General features: G+C 27.8%; 1 protein-coding gene across 1 annotated transcript in view; it reads right to left on the bottom strand.

The window, feature by feature from the left end:
* Chd1 (chromodomain-helicase-DNA-binding protein 1) overlaps nucleotides 1–17,759 on the bottom strand; it is a 63,830-nt gene extending 46,071 nt beyond the window's left edge. Inside the window, exons 1-3 of the mRNA XM_087168113.1 lie at nucleotides 17,302–17,759; nucleotides 3,329–3,624; nucleotides 2,855–3,044 (exon numbers count right to left, since the gene is read on the bottom strand). Of these exons, the coding sequence (XP_087024239.1) occupies nucleotides 2,855–3,044; nucleotides 3,329–3,624; nucleotides 17,302–17,310 (495 nt within the window). The 5' untranslated portion in view covers nucleotides 17,311–17,759. The remainder of the gene's footprint in view (nucleotides 1–2,854; nucleotides 3,045–3,328; nucleotides 3,625–17,301) is intronic.
* Between the last annotated feature and the right edge of the window lie 1,296 nt (nucleotides 17,760–19,055).

The following is a 19,055-nucleotide window of genomic DNA, read 5'->3' as shown; positions in this document are numbered from 1 at the left end:
TTTCAATTCTTCTTTTTACTAAATGAAACCATAAAAAATATATAAAACCATAAAAAATATATATATTTATTATATTATTGTTTGCATGAAATTATCTTTGTACATATATATATACATCATAAATAGATATAAAATTGAGCTACATAATTAATTATATGAATAATTAGGGATTGAAAATCTGAATGTGATGTATTGGGGGAGGGAAGGTAAGTTTATTCAGAAAGTATACTTTTATGTAACTTAATTTACATGTAGCATTAATTATATTTGGAATTTTCCTTCAAATTATTAAGATTGCATATAGTGAGTTTAAAATAGATTATCAAATCACTTTCTGAAGAAGATAAATTATTTGCATCAATTGTAAAAAATTTAGGGCTATGAAGAAATTAAAATGGTACAATTCATGATACAATTTATCCCGTAGATGTTAATTACCATTTGCAGAGGAAGAAGTAATTGGTGGTGGAAAATAGCACTTGGAATTTATTGATGAAGTTTAGTAATCGTTGGAGAAAATAATTATTATCAATTTTTCCACCATTTCCTTTCATAATGATGACGAAAAACAATTATATTCAAGTTATAAGTTAAGTTAACAAAGTTAAAGAAGAGGCATTTTGAATTAATAACAAAAGAATACAGGACAAAGGAACTAAATTTTTTTTTACTTTTAAATTGACACTTGCGATTTGTTAAAGAAAAGAGGTGAGAATCTTTTGATTTCACGCATCTTCTTAACTTTTACCAGACTTCCAACTTTTGTTCTAATTTCAGTCTGATTTCTGTAATAATATGAAAAACATGGATATCACAGAAATGAAATCCAATATTTCTAAACAGCACTAGCGAAAAAATCATGTATTTTTCTCCCCAAGTCTCACATAAAAGGATTACTACATAAAAGAATCGGGCACTAAATTTCAAGTGAGCAAAATTTCACACTTTGAAGAAATTCTAGTTCTCACTTGAAATTATCACGAAGGGGGTCATACAGTCATAATTTACAAGCGCGATTCAGAATTCACAGATCGAAATAGTATTATATTGAAAATAAAATCATAATTTAAAAAAATACCTATGTTGAAATACCAAACAGTTGAAAATGCGATCGACAAAACCATGTGAACTATTAAATTGTCACAAAGTGAGTGCATCGAAAAGCAATCCTTCAAATGTGTGAATAGAAATTTCCCATGTAAAGTAGTATTAAAAAATTATGAAACTCCTAAGTAATAAATGACAAAAGTGTGATCGTAAATCCACATGAGATCGAGGGTGAATCGTCAATAATTTAGTGCAAAATGCACAATACGAATTTTATGGAACAAAATATCATATTTAATTACCAAGTGAAAATTCATTTTAACATCTACCAAAAGAACGAGCAACAAAACCACCCAGATTCACTATGGAATTGTCCCAAATCAAGAGAATTGAGAAATTATTACTAACTGAAATGCGTGATTTGAAATTCAACAATGGACATGGGACTTTCCACTATATTTCATATCTGCTCTTTTTCAAAGAAATTAGTTTTTATAAAATAAAGGTTGTTAAAGAATAAAATAATTTTTTAAATGGCCAGAAAGGTATAAGTGAAGGGGCAAACCCAACAGAAAACGACTATCCATCAAGAAATCACAAATGCTATGTAGAAGTATTATTCAATATTATTATTTGCCAGGGGAAAGTTAAGGAAGCCTTCCTTATATTAACTGTCTTAGTTTATTGCCGAAGTTCCATTTCTTAGCCTTACACTATGTGTTGGTGGCAAAGAAACTGCAAGACACAATAAGGGATTTTAATAAAATTCATAGTATTCATGTACAGTAGGGAACCGATTATCCGGAACGATCGGGACCATCGCTATTCCGGATAACTGATTTTTCCGGTTTTCTGATACGCTACAAAAAGCCGTTTTTTTTTATTGTTAAACCCAACTAAAAAAAAATAAATTTTGAAATAATCTTAAAAAGAAGAAGAAACGATGAAATAATACCCCTTTAATTATTTCCAAACTGATGGTAAGATAAACATTTTTCAAAACAGAAAGAAAAATCCTAAAATCTTATGAGGAAAATGGCGGAAAAATTTATCGAATTTTGTTCCGGTTTTTTGGTTTTCCGGTTTTCTGATTTCCGGATTACAGGTTCTGTACTGTAATTCTTTTCAAATTTTATATTAAATGTGTTGAGCAGACGTAGAGGGAATCTTTAAAATTGGAACTCAAATTGAGATTATTGAATAAAAAGATAACAAATTATATTAAGGGTTTTCATTTATCGGGCAAAGGATTTTACTTTTTTCTGATTTTATTTTTATGAAATTTAGTTTTGAAATGATAGAAAATATGCATATCTTTGCATGGCATTATTATATGGTATTTTAGTAGTGAAAAATAATAGATGGACTCTTTTGGATAGGTAATCAATCTTTTCTTTAGAGTAAGAGAGAAGAAATGGAAAAAGAAGCTAATTCAAATTAAAATATACTTTGCAAAAAAAAGAAGAAGAAAAAAACTGTATACAATTCAGGTTTGTGCTGAAATCATTACAATTGCTAAAAATGTAATACCCTTAGAAACTCAGAGCACATTAAATAAGTACCTATAACTTTCTATGATAAAAATAAGCTTTTGTATAACAAATTTGGAAATTTTCTTTGATAAAAGCAATATCACACCCAGATATTTTTTTTTCATCCACACACTCGATAATTTAACATGTAAGAATACCTGTACACATTTTTTTATTTTAATTTTTATAGGCTCAAAAGTTCTCACTGGCAAGTATACCTTCGTTTGCATGACAGAGAACTGAACTTAACATGAAAAAAAAAGACTGAAATTTACCGTTTTAAGATCATCTAAATCACGACGGCCTTTCGGAGAACGTTTAACATCTTTTGCTTTAGTTGCCTTAGAGTTGTAACTACCATGGGAACTTTTGCTATCTTCTTCACTATGAGCAGACTCATTTTCTGAATGTGAACTCTGCTTCTCTTTTTTAATTTTAGCATCTTTAGCAGACCCATGACTTTCTCTAAAAATGAGAGAGAAAAAATTACAACCAAATTAAAAAGGAAAAACCTATTTTGTTTTAACTTAAAAAATAGCATTAAAAAATATAATTAAATATAAATTGCAAATGTTTTGATTTCTTTACTCAAAATATAGGAAAATAATTTTATTTCTAACAAATATTCTCTCCTGTCAAAAAATAAAAATGTAGATTTAAGATTTTATAATAAACAATTTACCTTGCACATACCTTCTTCAAAAATAAAAGCAATAAATAAAATTTAAAAAAATAATAAAAAGACTTACGCTTCTGACTCAGATCCTGAGTCAGAACCACTATTGGACGAGCCAGAGTCAGATCCAGAGCCACTGTTAGATCCTGAATTTGAACTTTTAGCTGATCTCCCAGAATTAGATTTTTCATCTTCTGATTTTGATGCAGAGCCAGATTTACCAGATCCTGAGCTAGAATCTGAATCTGAGTCACTGCCAGAATTTTCATTAGTTGAATCTAGAGTCTGGTTCAAAGCAGATGAATCCCTATCATTGCTTATGCTTGAAGATAATTCACCACTTGTAGATAATCCATGTGATTCCTCTTCCTTTAAAAAAAAGTAGAAGTATAAAACAATAAATTCAGTATCGAAACACAAACAATGTGAAAACAATACTGCTTCATAGGGTGATGTTTCATTTCAGTAAAATTTAAACTTAAGTTTTATTTAGATGCATATTCCCGGCAATTGCATGATTCTAAAATACTGAAATTACACAGTGAAAATGAAGAAGAAAAAAGTGGTGTTAATTTTCTTTTTCTAACTTATTGTGATAAAAACAAATTGTCACAAATTATTGCCGCAAAATGTAAGGAATAACAAGGGTCTATAATAGTTCAAAATTTCTAGATGCTAGTAAATTATGCAACAAAAACTAACATACTTACGTTTCGTTTTTAGAAATTTACTAGAAGACAATTAGTATTTTTAATATATTAATAAAAAATAAAGATAAGTTTGTTTGTTCTTAAAGGTTACTAACTTATTCTAAGAATATAAAATTACATTTTAATAAAATTAATATAAGATCATAAGACGAAACTAAGTGCAAACATGGACACCATATGGGTTAATAAAAAAGGCTGATTTTAAAGTTCTAGTAGGATAGCGACCAGGGACCCAGGATTTTTGGACTTCTCATTAACAAGCAATTAGTGCTTTGGCTACTTGCAATGATGTTGTACCTTATAACTGCATGTAATAAGTCCAGCCAATGAGGCACCTTGGAATCATGTGACCCAAAATTTCAGAACTAACTAAATTTTATATGAACTTCTGTAAGACAAATTTAAAATTTCCCCTTTTTTTTTTTATTCCCATTTCAATACTACATGTGCTTATTTGACACATTTATTTTCATTTAAAAAAAAAAAAAACTTTAGAAACTATGAAATTTAAAAAAATTTATTGCACATACTGAGTAAAAATAATCATTAATTTGAGTTAGTAGGAGCAGTTGATCCTGGTATAACTAAGGTTGACAAAATCCTATCATAGGCAATTTTTAATGCCTTCAAGTAAACCCCTAAAACAAACCTTCACTAAAACTGTTCTCTTCCCCACTGGCATCGCTCCTTGCACCATTATATTGTAGAATACAATATATGTATGTAGAATAATTTATTTTTTTTTTACAAAATTAACAACTTTTCAAACTTCAGCAACACCCTACAACATCTGTACATAATATACTAATTTATGTACTCTGCTATCACAAACAGATCTAACTTATTTTCATTTATCCCAAACAATTCAACTCACAAGGCAACTCAAACAATTCATATCACATTATTATTGATTTTTAACCTTCTTCTCAGCCATTATAGAGATATAACAAGCCCTCTTCCTTATGCTTATTTAAGATATAATTACTGCAAAATGTAATAATTTTTGCAATTTAAAAACCAAATTCGTCATAAGGAGGGAATTAATATCTTGAGTCAGCTTATATTTCTTTATGCCCTAAGCCAGCAAAAATAAGCAAATGGGAAGTTTTTTCTCTAAATGTATGACGGCATTTTTATAAGGGTGAGTTGATATGTTAACCATCTCAACCCAAAAAACCACTTTATGCCATGTGCATTACATATATGGTATTGTAAATAAAATATATTGTAATAATTTGTAATCTATTTTTTGTTAAACCAGGGCTCTCAATTATAGCATTTTAATGGTAAAGCAAATTGCTAGGTTGCTAAGAAAAAAATCCACGTCAACTCTCTAGAATTGCCCCATGAGACATAACCCTTATTAGACTTTTTATTTTTATTTTATACATAATTTTCATTGAAAAATTTATAAACATACAGTATGATTATTTGATATTTGGCCAACATCATGTACAATAAAAGTGAATAAAATTTTGTAAAAAGGCATTAAAATGTATGGGCTCAATTGAAAATAGGGTTAAAAATGATTCAATAGTTCTCATAGTCTCAACTAGTTTTTTTTTTTTTTTTCCTCAACTTTAAACAACAGAATTAATCAATTCAAACTTATTTTAATGAAACATACATAAAATCTAAAAGTACAAGTAACAGCTATGATATAATGCTAACAAAATTAAAAAAAATATGCTCCAATTACAGGTTTGGTTGCTGTTCTTGCTGAAATCTGTTTGCGTGGATTTTAAATTTATTTTATGTTTTTAGATCAATTTTATAATTCATTTGAAATTTGGAGGAAATTTAATGATTGGGAACTTGAGTATTTATTTCTCATCACAGAAGGGTGCAATAAAACCATATACAACAGGGATGGCGAACCAATGGCACGCGACACAATATATTTCGGGCACTCTACCCGATCACAATTGTTGTTACACTATGAATTGTTATTACACAAATGTTTATGAAGCATATGGAACAATTGAATTAAAATTCACGAAAAACAAACAAATAATAAACAATTATTGATAAAAAAAATTAAAAATTAGTACTACAAAAAAACAATTAATGACCGTAAAAAACAAGCTAACAATAAATAACTAGATAAAAAAAAAAATCATCAGTCCTGCTTAAACTTACATCTTACAACCTAATATAAGTTATTTGTCATCGAATCTGCAACAACAGAAGTCACACTGATGTTACTTTAAGTTGAATTACGTGTATAACTGAGACATTGCAAAATGTATTTTTTTTTCAATGTAAATAAAGAGTTTTGAGTTGATAGTATTTAGTATTATTATTTTTCCAATAATCACGATGTCAAAATAATTTGACGGCACGTCTATGACCTCATTAAGCAATTTTTTAGAGAGAATGGCACGTTGGTGTATAAAGGTTCGCCACCCCTGATATACAACATCTAGCTGTAAAGAATTATTTAGGCTTCAGAACAGACAAATAACTCTTAAAAATTTTTTACTGTGAGGATCAATAGACTGTGTTAAAATACATTCTTTGCATTTAAAAATCAATTTATTAGCTACTTTTTTGCAAGTTTTGTCAGAACTGTGATATCTGTAATGAATCTTAATTAAAGCTCCGGAAAAAAATAATTTTAAATGAGTCAGGTAGGAAAGAGGATTTTATAAATTTTAGATGACTACATTTACTTAATTTAAGTTCAGCATATAAGTGTGTTTATTTTTTCTGCTGTCTAGCATACCCTCTATTTTTGCAAAAAAAAATATTTTTTTTGATGCGAGGTGAGATGTAGACGTTCGTAATTTTAATCATCATCAAGTTTTTTTTCATTAAATTTAGTATAATTTTTAAAATGTTCACTTCTTTTAGCTTGCAAATAGCACGTAACTTTTAAATATCTGAAGCGAATGTCAGAATTTTTTTTTTTTACACAATTTTTCAAACTAACACTACACACGCCCCTGGTTTTTATAAAACTCCTCATCAATGTAGTTACACTGAAAATGAAATTATACCACTAAAATTGTTTTTCATGTAAATTTTTTTTAATAGTTTAACTCAGATTTAGAAGTATTTATTTATGAATCAGATGATTATCTAAAAAAAAAAGCATTAAGAGAGAACAAGAATTAGTAAATGTAATGCTTCTGCTGAAAATTAAAATATCAGTCCTTAAAGTCAGCCAATCGATTTATTAAATAAGTTCCTAAACTGAAATTTAATTAATATATCCACATGAAATAATACACCTTTCAGATTCTACACATTTAACCTTTTGCTTACAGCTGGTACAATAAGTGAACCAGAACGGCTTCATAATGCTAAGGACCGTAAACAAAAGGTTAAACAAATGTAAAAATAAGAGAAAAAACGTAGAAGATTAAAATGGTGTGAAATTTATAATTTTTCCAAAAACAGTAATTTGAAAGTCATACTAAGAAAAGAACACAAGAAATTAAATACTTCAGTTTTGTTTCTGTAAACAAGAAGGTTGAAACATGGGAAATTTTATTATTCGAAACTGCTTTATCTTAGCATTTGTATTTTGACCATAGCATACCTGTTTTCGAGCTTGCTTTATGTGTAATTACAAATATTTTTTTTTTTTAAATAGTACTTTGGAGCTGAACTATCGTCTCTCTAAACATATAAAAAACAGAACCTAAGTCATCAGCTTCACTCAGGGTTGGCAAGGTATTTACCATCTTGGGAAAAATTGTTCCCATCTTCAGAAAAATTTCTTATTGTTTCTACTATTTCTGAAAACAGCTTATAAGCATTCAAGGCAGTATTGAAACAAGAATTAAACACACTGTTAAAATAGTGTTGTACTAAACATTGCAGAACAATATATGATCATTTTAAGAACTAATGTTCTAAACAATATTACTTTTTAAAAAAAAATCACTTCTGGCATCAATATAGAAAAGAGAAAAACAAACATTTTGTTAACATTATCCAAAATATTTATTCTGCAAACATGTAGGCAACTACCAGCTAAATTGCCTGAATTCCTAAAACAAAAATACCTTTGCTGTTTTTGGAAATTTTGCTGTGTACTTCAAAAGAATGCAACTTTACTTTTGTTAATCACAATCTATCATGCAATCTTTTCTCCATCTTATTGAGATCAACATTCAGTGTTATCAGTTAAGTCAAAAGCCATTACACTTCATTTCATTTTTTTCCTTGCATCTCGAAAAACTTATGTTTTTGCGATTTGTTGTTGGTTATTAACTAGAGTTTTCATGCTAGTTGAAGTGTGATATGTTGAAGAGAATACAGTACAAAGGAAAAACAATAACGTTTAGCATTAAATATGCATATTTGCTTATACGACTTATTACTTTTTCATCATCCAAACTTTTATTATATTTGTGGTAATAAATCTAATTCTTAAAAATTATTAATAAACAATGTTTACACTAAATGAGTATGTAATGACCTAAATAAAAGGTGAAATGTATTTTTTTTTTTTTTTTGATCTGTTCTGCAAATGTATTCTTAAATGTGCAGCTGTTGAATTATTTAAAGTATTAATTCTTATCCAGTTAAATAAAAAAAAAGAAATTTAAGTTTGGTGACCACAAAATAATTTTTCTGTGCTATAATGCCAAAATATGACTGGAACTAACATATATATATAATTTATGAATAAGGTCATTCTGAAATTTAAATTTCTGGAGCAAAATTTTAGTTTATCATTTTTGATTAAGTTGAGAAAAAAAAATGCTTCCTTAAGCAGACTATAAATCATAACTTTTCAGATAGATGTTTAGTTTCGAAAATTATAACTAAGTTAGTTTTCCTTCTTGTTCTATTTTTTTTAAATATTCTGCCTGAAAATTGTTTTCATTCTAATATATTTTTGGTATTATTTTCTCCTGATTATCCTATTTGAACCACATAAGAGGCTTGTTTTTGCGATACATATTTTTTTATTGTTTATCATATATTCATTTTATAACTAAGTTTTGATAATAACATTTCTATCTTTATTTCTAATGTCTACATCATTGATATTCATTTTTGTCGTTCAGATTTTTGAAAACTTATAACATAAAAAACAATTTTTTTATACTTTTAATTCATTTGAACAAATGATTATTTTGCAAATTTTGAACTTAAAAGCGGACATTTTTATCATGAACATGAAATATTTTTTTTCCTAATCTAATTTCCTAAAAATATACGACTAAATATTGGTAAGATAAATCTTTATTTTACTGTACCCTTATCATAGTTTATTTTTTAAAAATCTAATTATTCCTTTGACCCCCTCATGCAACAGGTCATGGGTTAGATCCTTGGGCTGGACAAGGTTGAACCAGCCTTTCATCCATTCAGTGGGTCGATAAATGAGCACCAAGCATGCTTGAGAACTAATCACGCGTTCGGCTGACCACCTAACTGGAACATCTGCTCCTGCACACCACAGCCAAAGGTCAAGAAAACTGAGATGGGCACAGAAGGCCTGGTCCTATATAGGCTGTTGCGCCACTGAGTTTAGTTAAGCAATTATTCTTTTGTAAAAAATAAAAATAAATTATTTTTTTATAAAATAACATAATTCTGCTCATTTGAGTTTTCCGGTTAATCAGTTATTTTCTGTATATACAGCTGTAGCAAAGTTATGGTGTACAATGAAATAATACAATGCAATTTGTAAATATGAATTCAATTTTTAATTAATGGTTATAGGCTGACATTGAAAATCTAATAGATATGGGTGATTCTCACGAAATATGGCAATTTACAGTCCCTTGCTCCAAGATCTAATACTATACCACTAAATGAACTTTTTTGTTAAAATTTTAATAAATAGCATTGCTGTTAGTACTTTAAAATGACCTTGTATTAGCATTGACTGTTTTGTATATTTAAAAAATTTAATTGAATTTCAAAATGTCATTTTCCTGGTATGTCACAAACAATATTTCCAATAATAACTAGCTCATAACTTCCCATATCTAATCAATATCTAAATTTTTTTTATCTTAACCGTTGTAAACATTTCTAGAATATATGCAGAGGGTATTATTTACAAAAACTTTGTTGAAAATAATTTTTTCTGTCAATAATTTGTCACAAGGAAAACTGTCATTTTATTACCTACTTTTATTTAGTGATTTATAACCAAAATAGATAAGGCCAGCAATCAATATCTTATGCTAATAGACTGATTAGAACACCATCCTATCTGAACATGTCTTATTGCATGAATAAAGAACCAACTTTCTAGTTCAAAACCTATTTCAAAAATTTTTTCAACGTGAGTAGGTTTTTATGTTGTCATTTTTCTGTTTTCTTGAAATCATTAATAACATAAATTTACCTGTGTTATTTCAAGAAATCCTATCGTTTTCTGCGGAATGTAAGCATCTTAGGCAGAAATGTTAAAGTTAAATGCTATATAATGGCAAATTGTCATTATCCTGGCTTTAAAATACCAGAACATTGAAACAGTTACCAGAAAATTTTCTTAAACAGTTGAATGCAAAGAGAGAAAGCAAGTATTAACCTAATACCAAGTTTATGTAAGATTGTAATATGCTAGAATGTAATCAGTTATTTTTTTAATTTAATGATGGATTATTTCACACAATTTTATTCTGTACTATCAGCAAGAGAAATTTTTTTCATTCTTTCTACAGTGGATAAAAGAATTTAAGCAATTCATTGTCTATCTAACGCAAAGGCTTAAATTGATTTACTCACCATTAGCTTAAAAATGACTGTTTTTTTTAACTTCTAAGCTAATATGTCATTTTCCTGGCATTCAACATTTGGTAATTTTTCCCCCCTTTAGCAAATGTCAATTAACTACACTGCAGTCTGTAAGATATTAATAAATGTAACTAAATAAATATACAAAAAGAAATTTTGAAGACTTTAAATTTGAAGAAATATTTTGTTTCGAATTGTCATGTTTCCAAAGAATCACCCATATATCAGAATATTGAGAAGATTCGCCTCACCTGGTTACATGAATTAGTTTTACAATTACAAATTAGGTGATAGCTCACATCATATCACTTGTCTAATGGCTTGCTGACATACATATATATTTACACGTATATTAACTATAATTATTAATATTCTATAATATGGAAATATGATTCAAATAGGTTATAAATAATAAAGCACAAGGGCTAATAGTATTTACCAGTAAAATCCTAGTTTTTACTGTGTCCTGGTAAAAACTAATTTTTCCCCGCTAAAAAGCAACCCTGGGGCCTTACCATTTGATCATTTTCTTTCAAATTTTTTCAATTAACAATAAAACAAAATTAAAGTTACATTTAATATATTTTCACTACATAAAAACAGGCATATTTTGGATTAATAAAGGTAACCTAAAATGCCCCCCCCCCCCCAAGTTTGTTATATTGCCATGCTTTGTGTGATACCAATATGCAAAAATAATTTAAATCAAACCATAAAATGTTTCAGCTAGTTTTACATGAATTTGATAGTCAGTGTTATAGTGATTTATTTAGTGAAATTCTGAATACATTTACTAACAGCTGAATAATAATTTATTTTGATTACTGACTAAGTAGTCTGATAGCAGCACTGAACAGATAGGCCTCGCTTTCTTCTAAATGGAAACTATATTGTGCCTGCTAGTTTGTTAACACACTGGTTAGTGAAATTGGCCGCAGTAATGTTTTGCATCTTTCGCAATCCTCTCAGGTGTGATGAATAACAATATCAGGCTCCTCTTCACTTTCAATTAAACAATACATTTTTTTTTCATCATAAAGAGATGATTTTTGGGACTAATTAGAATGTGAAAAGATTCTGTACAAGCATATGGTAAAGCAGGTAATCTGCTGTTTCCTTTCAACGAAAATATGAAGGTACGTTTAATTGTCTTAACTGGTAATTAGCTGATAAGCAATGGATGCTTCCTTTCAGCTTAACCAGCATTAAATACCGAAGACAAGTGATTTTAATTTGTGAACTTATAACCTTAATAACAATAAATTTAAATTAATAATGTCAATTGATAATTTAACTTTTGGCTTTAATGAATACTATTATATTCTCATGCTCTATATAAGACAAATAAATCAATCTCATTTTTTTTCTCTTTTTTTACATTTTTATGAACCCAGATAATACAACATTGGAATAAGTTTATAAATATTAAAAATTACATCACAAACACATTTTCCTTCTCATAGCCATGTCATTTTCAGAATAACCATATATTGTGCTGGTTAAAGATAGGTTCAACTTGACCTAACAGTCATGAGTAACTGTTGCTAACTCACAGCAGTTATGAAAATAGCTATCATTTGCAAAAAAGCATCACTTCATGCAACGCCACATCCTTCGAAAATCATCCTCAAGAGGGTAATTCTCTTCAGATAGGCTAAAATGTAAATGATAGATATTTCAGTTTTTTTCTAGGGAAAATTGAATAAGCGGTTTGTTCATTAAAAGTTTGATGATGTTTATTACATCTCATGAGTTTGAAGTACTATTTGAAATAAATATTTAATTTTTAAACCTATGAAAATCACTCTAAACTCTTACTTATACATTTCATGTTCAATTTGCATATTTTTAGTACAACCTGTTCATTTTTTAGTCATTAAACTTTTTCATTTAGCAAAAGAAATTCTCACTCTTTATAAATATTAATTCTTTCACTTAGTGATTCAGAATGTTCCAGGTCAGTGGCATAATTATTTTGGTAGAGACAGTGCACAAGTTCGAAGAACATACTCTGATAAATTGCAAAACAAATTAAAGTAAATTGGGATAAGTACTTCAGTTTTTAAAAAGAAAGTGATTAAGATAAGATGAGTCTCTCACACTCATTTAAATTAATTTATTTTTCAAAAAAGTATAAATGTAACTTCCTTTTATGCATATGGTTCACAACCTTTTTCGGTTCACCACCACTCAACAAATTTATAACTTTTAACACCCCTTAAGATTCAACATAAGTTTAATAAAAAGAAAAAACTTTTATTTCTTAACATTTTTGATATGATACACTTTTATTGGGATGAATATAATTTGGTATAACTCAATGTTTCCAGTACATACAGTATGGGGTCAACATATTTAACAATCAATTAAATTGTAATTTATATGCCAATTGCAGGAAAAGAAAGAGCAGTAGAAAATTTTAAATGCCTTCAATCGCTCAAAAAATAATTTTTTAAAAAAAATGTGTTTAATAATGTGTGTTTCGTGGAATTGGACACCATCTTTGTATGACAGTTGAATAGTTATTTTAATTTTTAAAATTTTAATTATTAAACAGGTATATGTTCTCCGATACAAAAAATTGATTTTACTTTACAGGCTATATAAAATGACTTTCTTTAGTAAGCTGCACAAATTTGCTAAAGTACCCCGGACAGCAGTATTGTCCACCGTGGAAATCAATGCCTCTCGCATTGATTCCAATGGTACTTAAGTAATTTATGTTGTTAATTCATTTTCTAAAAATGTATTATTATGAAGTGCTCCAGTTTCCAACTATTGTGTAGTTCAAGAATATTTACATTTTAATTTTAGATTATTAACACCTTTATAAGGGGTTCTGTTTTAAAGAATAGAAAAAAAATATGTTAGTTTCAATTTTTATCAAGCAGTTAAGGACAGACACATTACGAATTATATTTATTAAAATTGTTTTAAATATATTTATGACTTAAATTAATCATATTATCATTTCATTAATAATTTAATCATTTTTCTTTTGATTCAAGAAAATTAAATATAACTAAGTGTATGTACAATATATGTATTCATTTTCAACACTAAATTAAAAGGGGATGAAACTTTACCCTGACATTTTGACAGGAACAAGTATTCATTACTTTATTTCATCACTATTACTAAAGTACTTCATTAATTTAATACTATTATTTTTAGCACTTTAATAAATATTAAGCATAACTACAATATATTTTGTCTAGTACATTTTATTGTATTGTTTTGTCCACAAACTATGGCCTGCGGGACACATGCCGACCGCAGGAACTTCTGAACACAATTTTAAAAAAATCTCATTTGGTTTTATATTAACCATTATAAATTTTCTTTTATTAAAATATTAAATTCTAATTTATATTACTCTATAAAATGTGTATTATTATTATTTTTTCTTATGCACTTTCATTCTGTAAGCTTCTCTTTGGTTAGAATTTATATCCTCCCTCCCGATATTCATATATATATAAAACTATTTGAGAAAATAGTTATTGTGAAAAATGGAAAAAGTTTTTTTAACTTTAAATAAATTCAATAAATTAAAAGTATTTAGTTTTCTGCAAATATGTTTAGTTAACTGATAAAAATATTTGGTTCTTAGAATACTTATGCTTAGATAAAAATTATGTTTGCCGTAACATGGCAAATATGTGAATGGCCCTCCACTTAAAAACGTGCACCTCTTGTCTAATACCTTTTCTGGACTTTCTAGTACAACCTTCTGTCTCTCGTAACACAAGATTTAGAGATTCCGTCTCGCTCAATTAAAATAAACCAATTTTATATTTAGGTGGAAAAAATTTTCACATTTAAGTTTTTAACCATTGACTGCTCTTATATTGGATGTATTAAAAGGGTCAAAAAATCTAAATCTATTGAAGAAAAAAAGTTTGTTCATTTAGATTAAGTATGTTTTCAAGCCTACTTCTTTAACTTAATAGTTAGCACCAATTAAGGTCACCTTTTTGAATCATTAGTGTTGCCAGTGGCACAAACAAGCAAACATTTCTTTCTTTGCACTGTACATTTTAGTATTTATATGGATTATAGAGAATCTCTTTCTTGGAATGTATGAATAAAACAAAAACTTTTATTTAAGAAATCCTCCTACGTTATGAAACTAGAGCAACTAGAACAAACACAAAGGTGACAATTTAACTGATAACTGTGGCAAAATAATCACTAAGCAACTTCAAGTCAACGGTTCGAGATAAAAAAAAAATTACAAAAGGGGACTAACTCAAAGGGTATAACCAACTTGTAACCATCCCTAAGCAAACCTCTACACGTATTTTTGTTTGAACATTTGACGTTCAAATTCAATTTGGCTCCTTGGCGATTGTAGTTTGGGTGGCAGATGATGTGGAAATATCCCTATGTTTTCAACTGCCTAATGTAGAACCCTAATCAACCACTAAAAATATGATTGATTTGAATATGTAGCAGTTCATGTTTCGTATTCTTATACATTTGAGTAACACTTATACGAAAATATGATTTTTTGAAGAAGCTCCTTTACCTTGATTTATATTGTTAAGACTAGAGATTTCAATGAGCAAAGAAAGATACAAAGAGACAATATTCAAGTGATTCCTGAAAAGTCAAGAACAATAGGCAACCTTAAAATACTTGCTGCCAGAGTAGATTGCTGAAATGTCGATTAAAAAAAGATTCGAAAGAAAAAGATAATTAAAAAAAAGGCAAATCAACAATTTATATTTATAGATCTTACTAATTAGAAACTTACAGACGAAATGCTATGTCAATTCAAATTCAATGTCACTTGGAATCTTCTTCCACTTGATTTCAAAGATATTTGCATTTCAATGCAAATATTATTGAATCACCAACTAAAAATATGTGTCAAATAAATATTTACCTAAATGAACTAAAGTCTTGTCGACACAATACAAAAATTAAGAACTATGTTTTTGTTTTATTAACTACTTCAATCCCATTTTATTTTCAAAAAACATAATACTCAAATAAAACACTAATTTCAAATTTTAAAAATGCTATCTTTTCCTGATTTTAAAATTTGATATCCTGTAAATGTATTATTATTATCTTTTTTTTTAATTTTACATACTGAAATGTTTGATTTTATTCTTAAAAACATTTTAACATAATTTTTATGTTAGAGGACCTTAATACATACGAGAATTTCTACAAAAAAATAATAAAACCATGGTGCAATGCTGCTGAAAGTCATAACCTAATTCTTTTCAGGTTTAGTCCAGTATACCTTAATTTTACTCTAGAAATAGCAGGTAGAAACTTTTTAATGACATTACTTACTGAAAGATTAAAAACAAATCTATGGGAAATAATTACCAGTACTGGCAAATCTATAGCAACATTTAAAAATAATAAACAGGACTACTTATGAACAATTTGAACTGATTTCATATAACACTTCACATCATAATAATAGCCTTAATTAAGCACTAAAAAAATCTTAAATATTCAAGTGAAATCCATATTTTTAAACTGTTTGAAAGCAAAAATAATTTAAATCTTAAAACTGCATAAGAATTTTAAGTAAAACATGAGAGCAATTTAAAGTTAATAGCATTTCAGTTGATGAGAAGTATGGATATTTTCTGAATTGACCTTGAGATAAGCAATTAGTCACAATTAAATATGAATCTATATTCAGAAAAAAAACAAGTGTGTGTAAATGCTTTTAATAATGTACTGTCTAGATGCTACTTCACTGATAAATTTTAAAGCGATCAATAATGCTAAGATTATGTTGAGTACACAATAGAAAATAGCTTAAAGGAACACTATAATTTTATGATTATAATAAAGAGCATAAGTTAATGATATCTTTAAACACCATAGAAATTTATAACTAGAAGCAATAGCAAAGTAAAAGCACTGTCTTAATATTTATAAGAGTGCCAAGTTATTTTATTTACTTACTGCTAAGTAATACACTAAAATGATGTTTCTATATTGAATGTATTAGTCATGAAAATCCATTGGTAAAGACAACTTAAATGCTACTTTTGCATAACATTATACTTTTAATAATAAATCATATTATAGCATATTGATTCATGGGTTAAGCAAACAAAAGCATTAAAGCAATCCAATAAACAGCTATTTTACTAAATTGGGTACCCTTAGAAATTTCAAAATTTCAGCCTAACATAAAGGAATGCACTTAGAGGAGTAAAAATATTTACAAATATGAATGGAACACTCGTTATTTTATCTTCATTCACTGATTGACAACAGTTATATCACAACAACAGCTGAGTCCCAATGAGATTAACAGTAAAAATCTTAAGTTTTCTGCTATTGTCACACATGGATATACTAACTTAAGTCAAGTATATAAGTGCTAAATATACGTAATCAGTAAAAAATATAAAACTACTCATAAATAGAGCTATTTAATTGAAATAAACACTAGCAAATCAATAAGCAATACAACTGAGCAATTATATAAGAGATTGAATTCAACCTACTAAAATGATCTATTCAATTAATGTTATAAAAAACTTCTCGATAACATAATACACAAAATTGACAACTAATTAAAAGTAAACAATTAAAAATAATGCAAAGAATGTTTACATTAACAACGAACGTAAGTACGTACCTTATCCATAGTTTCTCACATGGAGCAAAATCCAAAAATTATTATTTTCGATAGTTAAAGAAATATTCAAGTTCAAAACCGTAGCGTAGCGAAAAATAAAATGTTTTTAAATGAAATCGCAAGTCTAAATAAGCTCACGAAATCAAAGCATCGCTTTGCTTATTATCGCATCAAGATGGCAGACAGAATGATGGCATCCATTGCGGCATTACAGCACGATAAAAATAAAAATCACGTTAATTTCTGAATTAATTCCGAAAAATAGTAACTAATAGATATTTAAAACTAGCTTAATTCACAAGATACAATGTAAGAAGATATTCAACTATAGTATATCACAACACAGGCATACGATGTAGCCACGTTACGAAAGAGTTGCATACATCCACCATTTTTTCAGCTTCCTCTCCTACAATGAGTGTGACGTAGCAACTCTCGCGAAGTCACGTGAGAGCTGCATATTAAAGGTCGTCGCTATTTCATTTAAGTTCAACCAAAAAATTATTTTAAATATCGTCAGTGTGAAAAAAATTTTAATACCAGGTTACTAAAAAGAATTAATTAGCAGAAATAATTACAATTCTTCACTACGTTTAAATTATAATTAAAAAAAAATTTTAAAAATACGATGCGTTCAATTCGGTTACAGTTACTTTCTGCAAATGGCGTATATCAAAAAAAACAATTAACTTCTTCACCAGTTTGAGAAATAAAAATAAATGGTTCCAGTGCATAATTTTTGTTTTTGTTCAGCTAGCCCTACCATTTCTCAAAGCTCTTATTTAGCTGGAATTGATTTCAAGTAAAACTGATTTTAATTACTGAAAATTTCATTCAAAACTCCTACACTGTCTATATATATTAGTCATACAAATAGATTCAAGTAGAGAATTTTGAGTAGAGTAGGAAATTGTGTTTCACAAATTGCAGAATGCCAGTTTAATGACAAAGATAACTACAAAATAAATTAACCTTATTTTTTGATAAAATGCCCTTCTTTAAATAAAAGTATTAATTCAGATTTTTTGCTATAATTATCCTAGCAACAACTTAACTCCTTAATTCTATAGCCTCTATCTGAACACTATCTAGTCTAATATTTACAAATATAAAAAATATATATAACAAATAAACACCATTAAAACTAATGCTAAAATATTAAAAATATGAATACTATTTCTATTTTAATAGCAATGACAAATAGTACTTACATGTCAGATGTCTTGGCTCGTGGAAATCCAAATATTCTTCAAAAAATAAAAATCTTCTCCATAGTAGTACTTAAATCACAGCCACGTTACAGTTACCATTTCACAATTATTTTCGAAAAAAAAAAATTTACCCACACCAAATTGCAAAATCGGTCATCAAAAAAGTTTAAATACATTAACAACAATACAAACATATATAATGTAAGATAAATTGCATGAAAAAAATTAAAGCCACAGTTGATAAATGAATTACAACGCCAAGTGAAACTATATATCACAACATTGCACCATGGTCGTAAAAATAATTGAGAAATGAAGTTTAATGCTTGGGGTAATTACTATGAATTTTATCTTTCTAAACGTATAGGGCAATAAAGATAATTTGCATCAAGAATCTTTAGAGAACACAGCCTTACTATTTATGGTATAGTAATAATTATGAAATACCATACACTTCAAGTAAATTCTATTTCATGTTAAATCTATTTAAATCATAATGTTACTCATTCCATCAATATACCATAATTATTTCAATATTTTTCT

Source organism: Parasteatoda tepidariorum, chromosome 7 (assembly GCF_982258835.1).
Source record: "Parasteatoda tepidariorum strain Cologne lab strain chromosome 7, Ptep-v5.0, whole genome shotgun sequence".
NCBI classification, from domain to species: domain Eukaryota; kingdom Metazoa; phylum Arthropoda; class Arachnida; order Araneae; family Theridiidae; genus Parasteatoda; species Parasteatoda tepidariorum.
The sequence above is the reverse complement of the archived record's forward strand: the minus strand, read 5'-3'. Positions and strand labels throughout refer to the sequence as shown.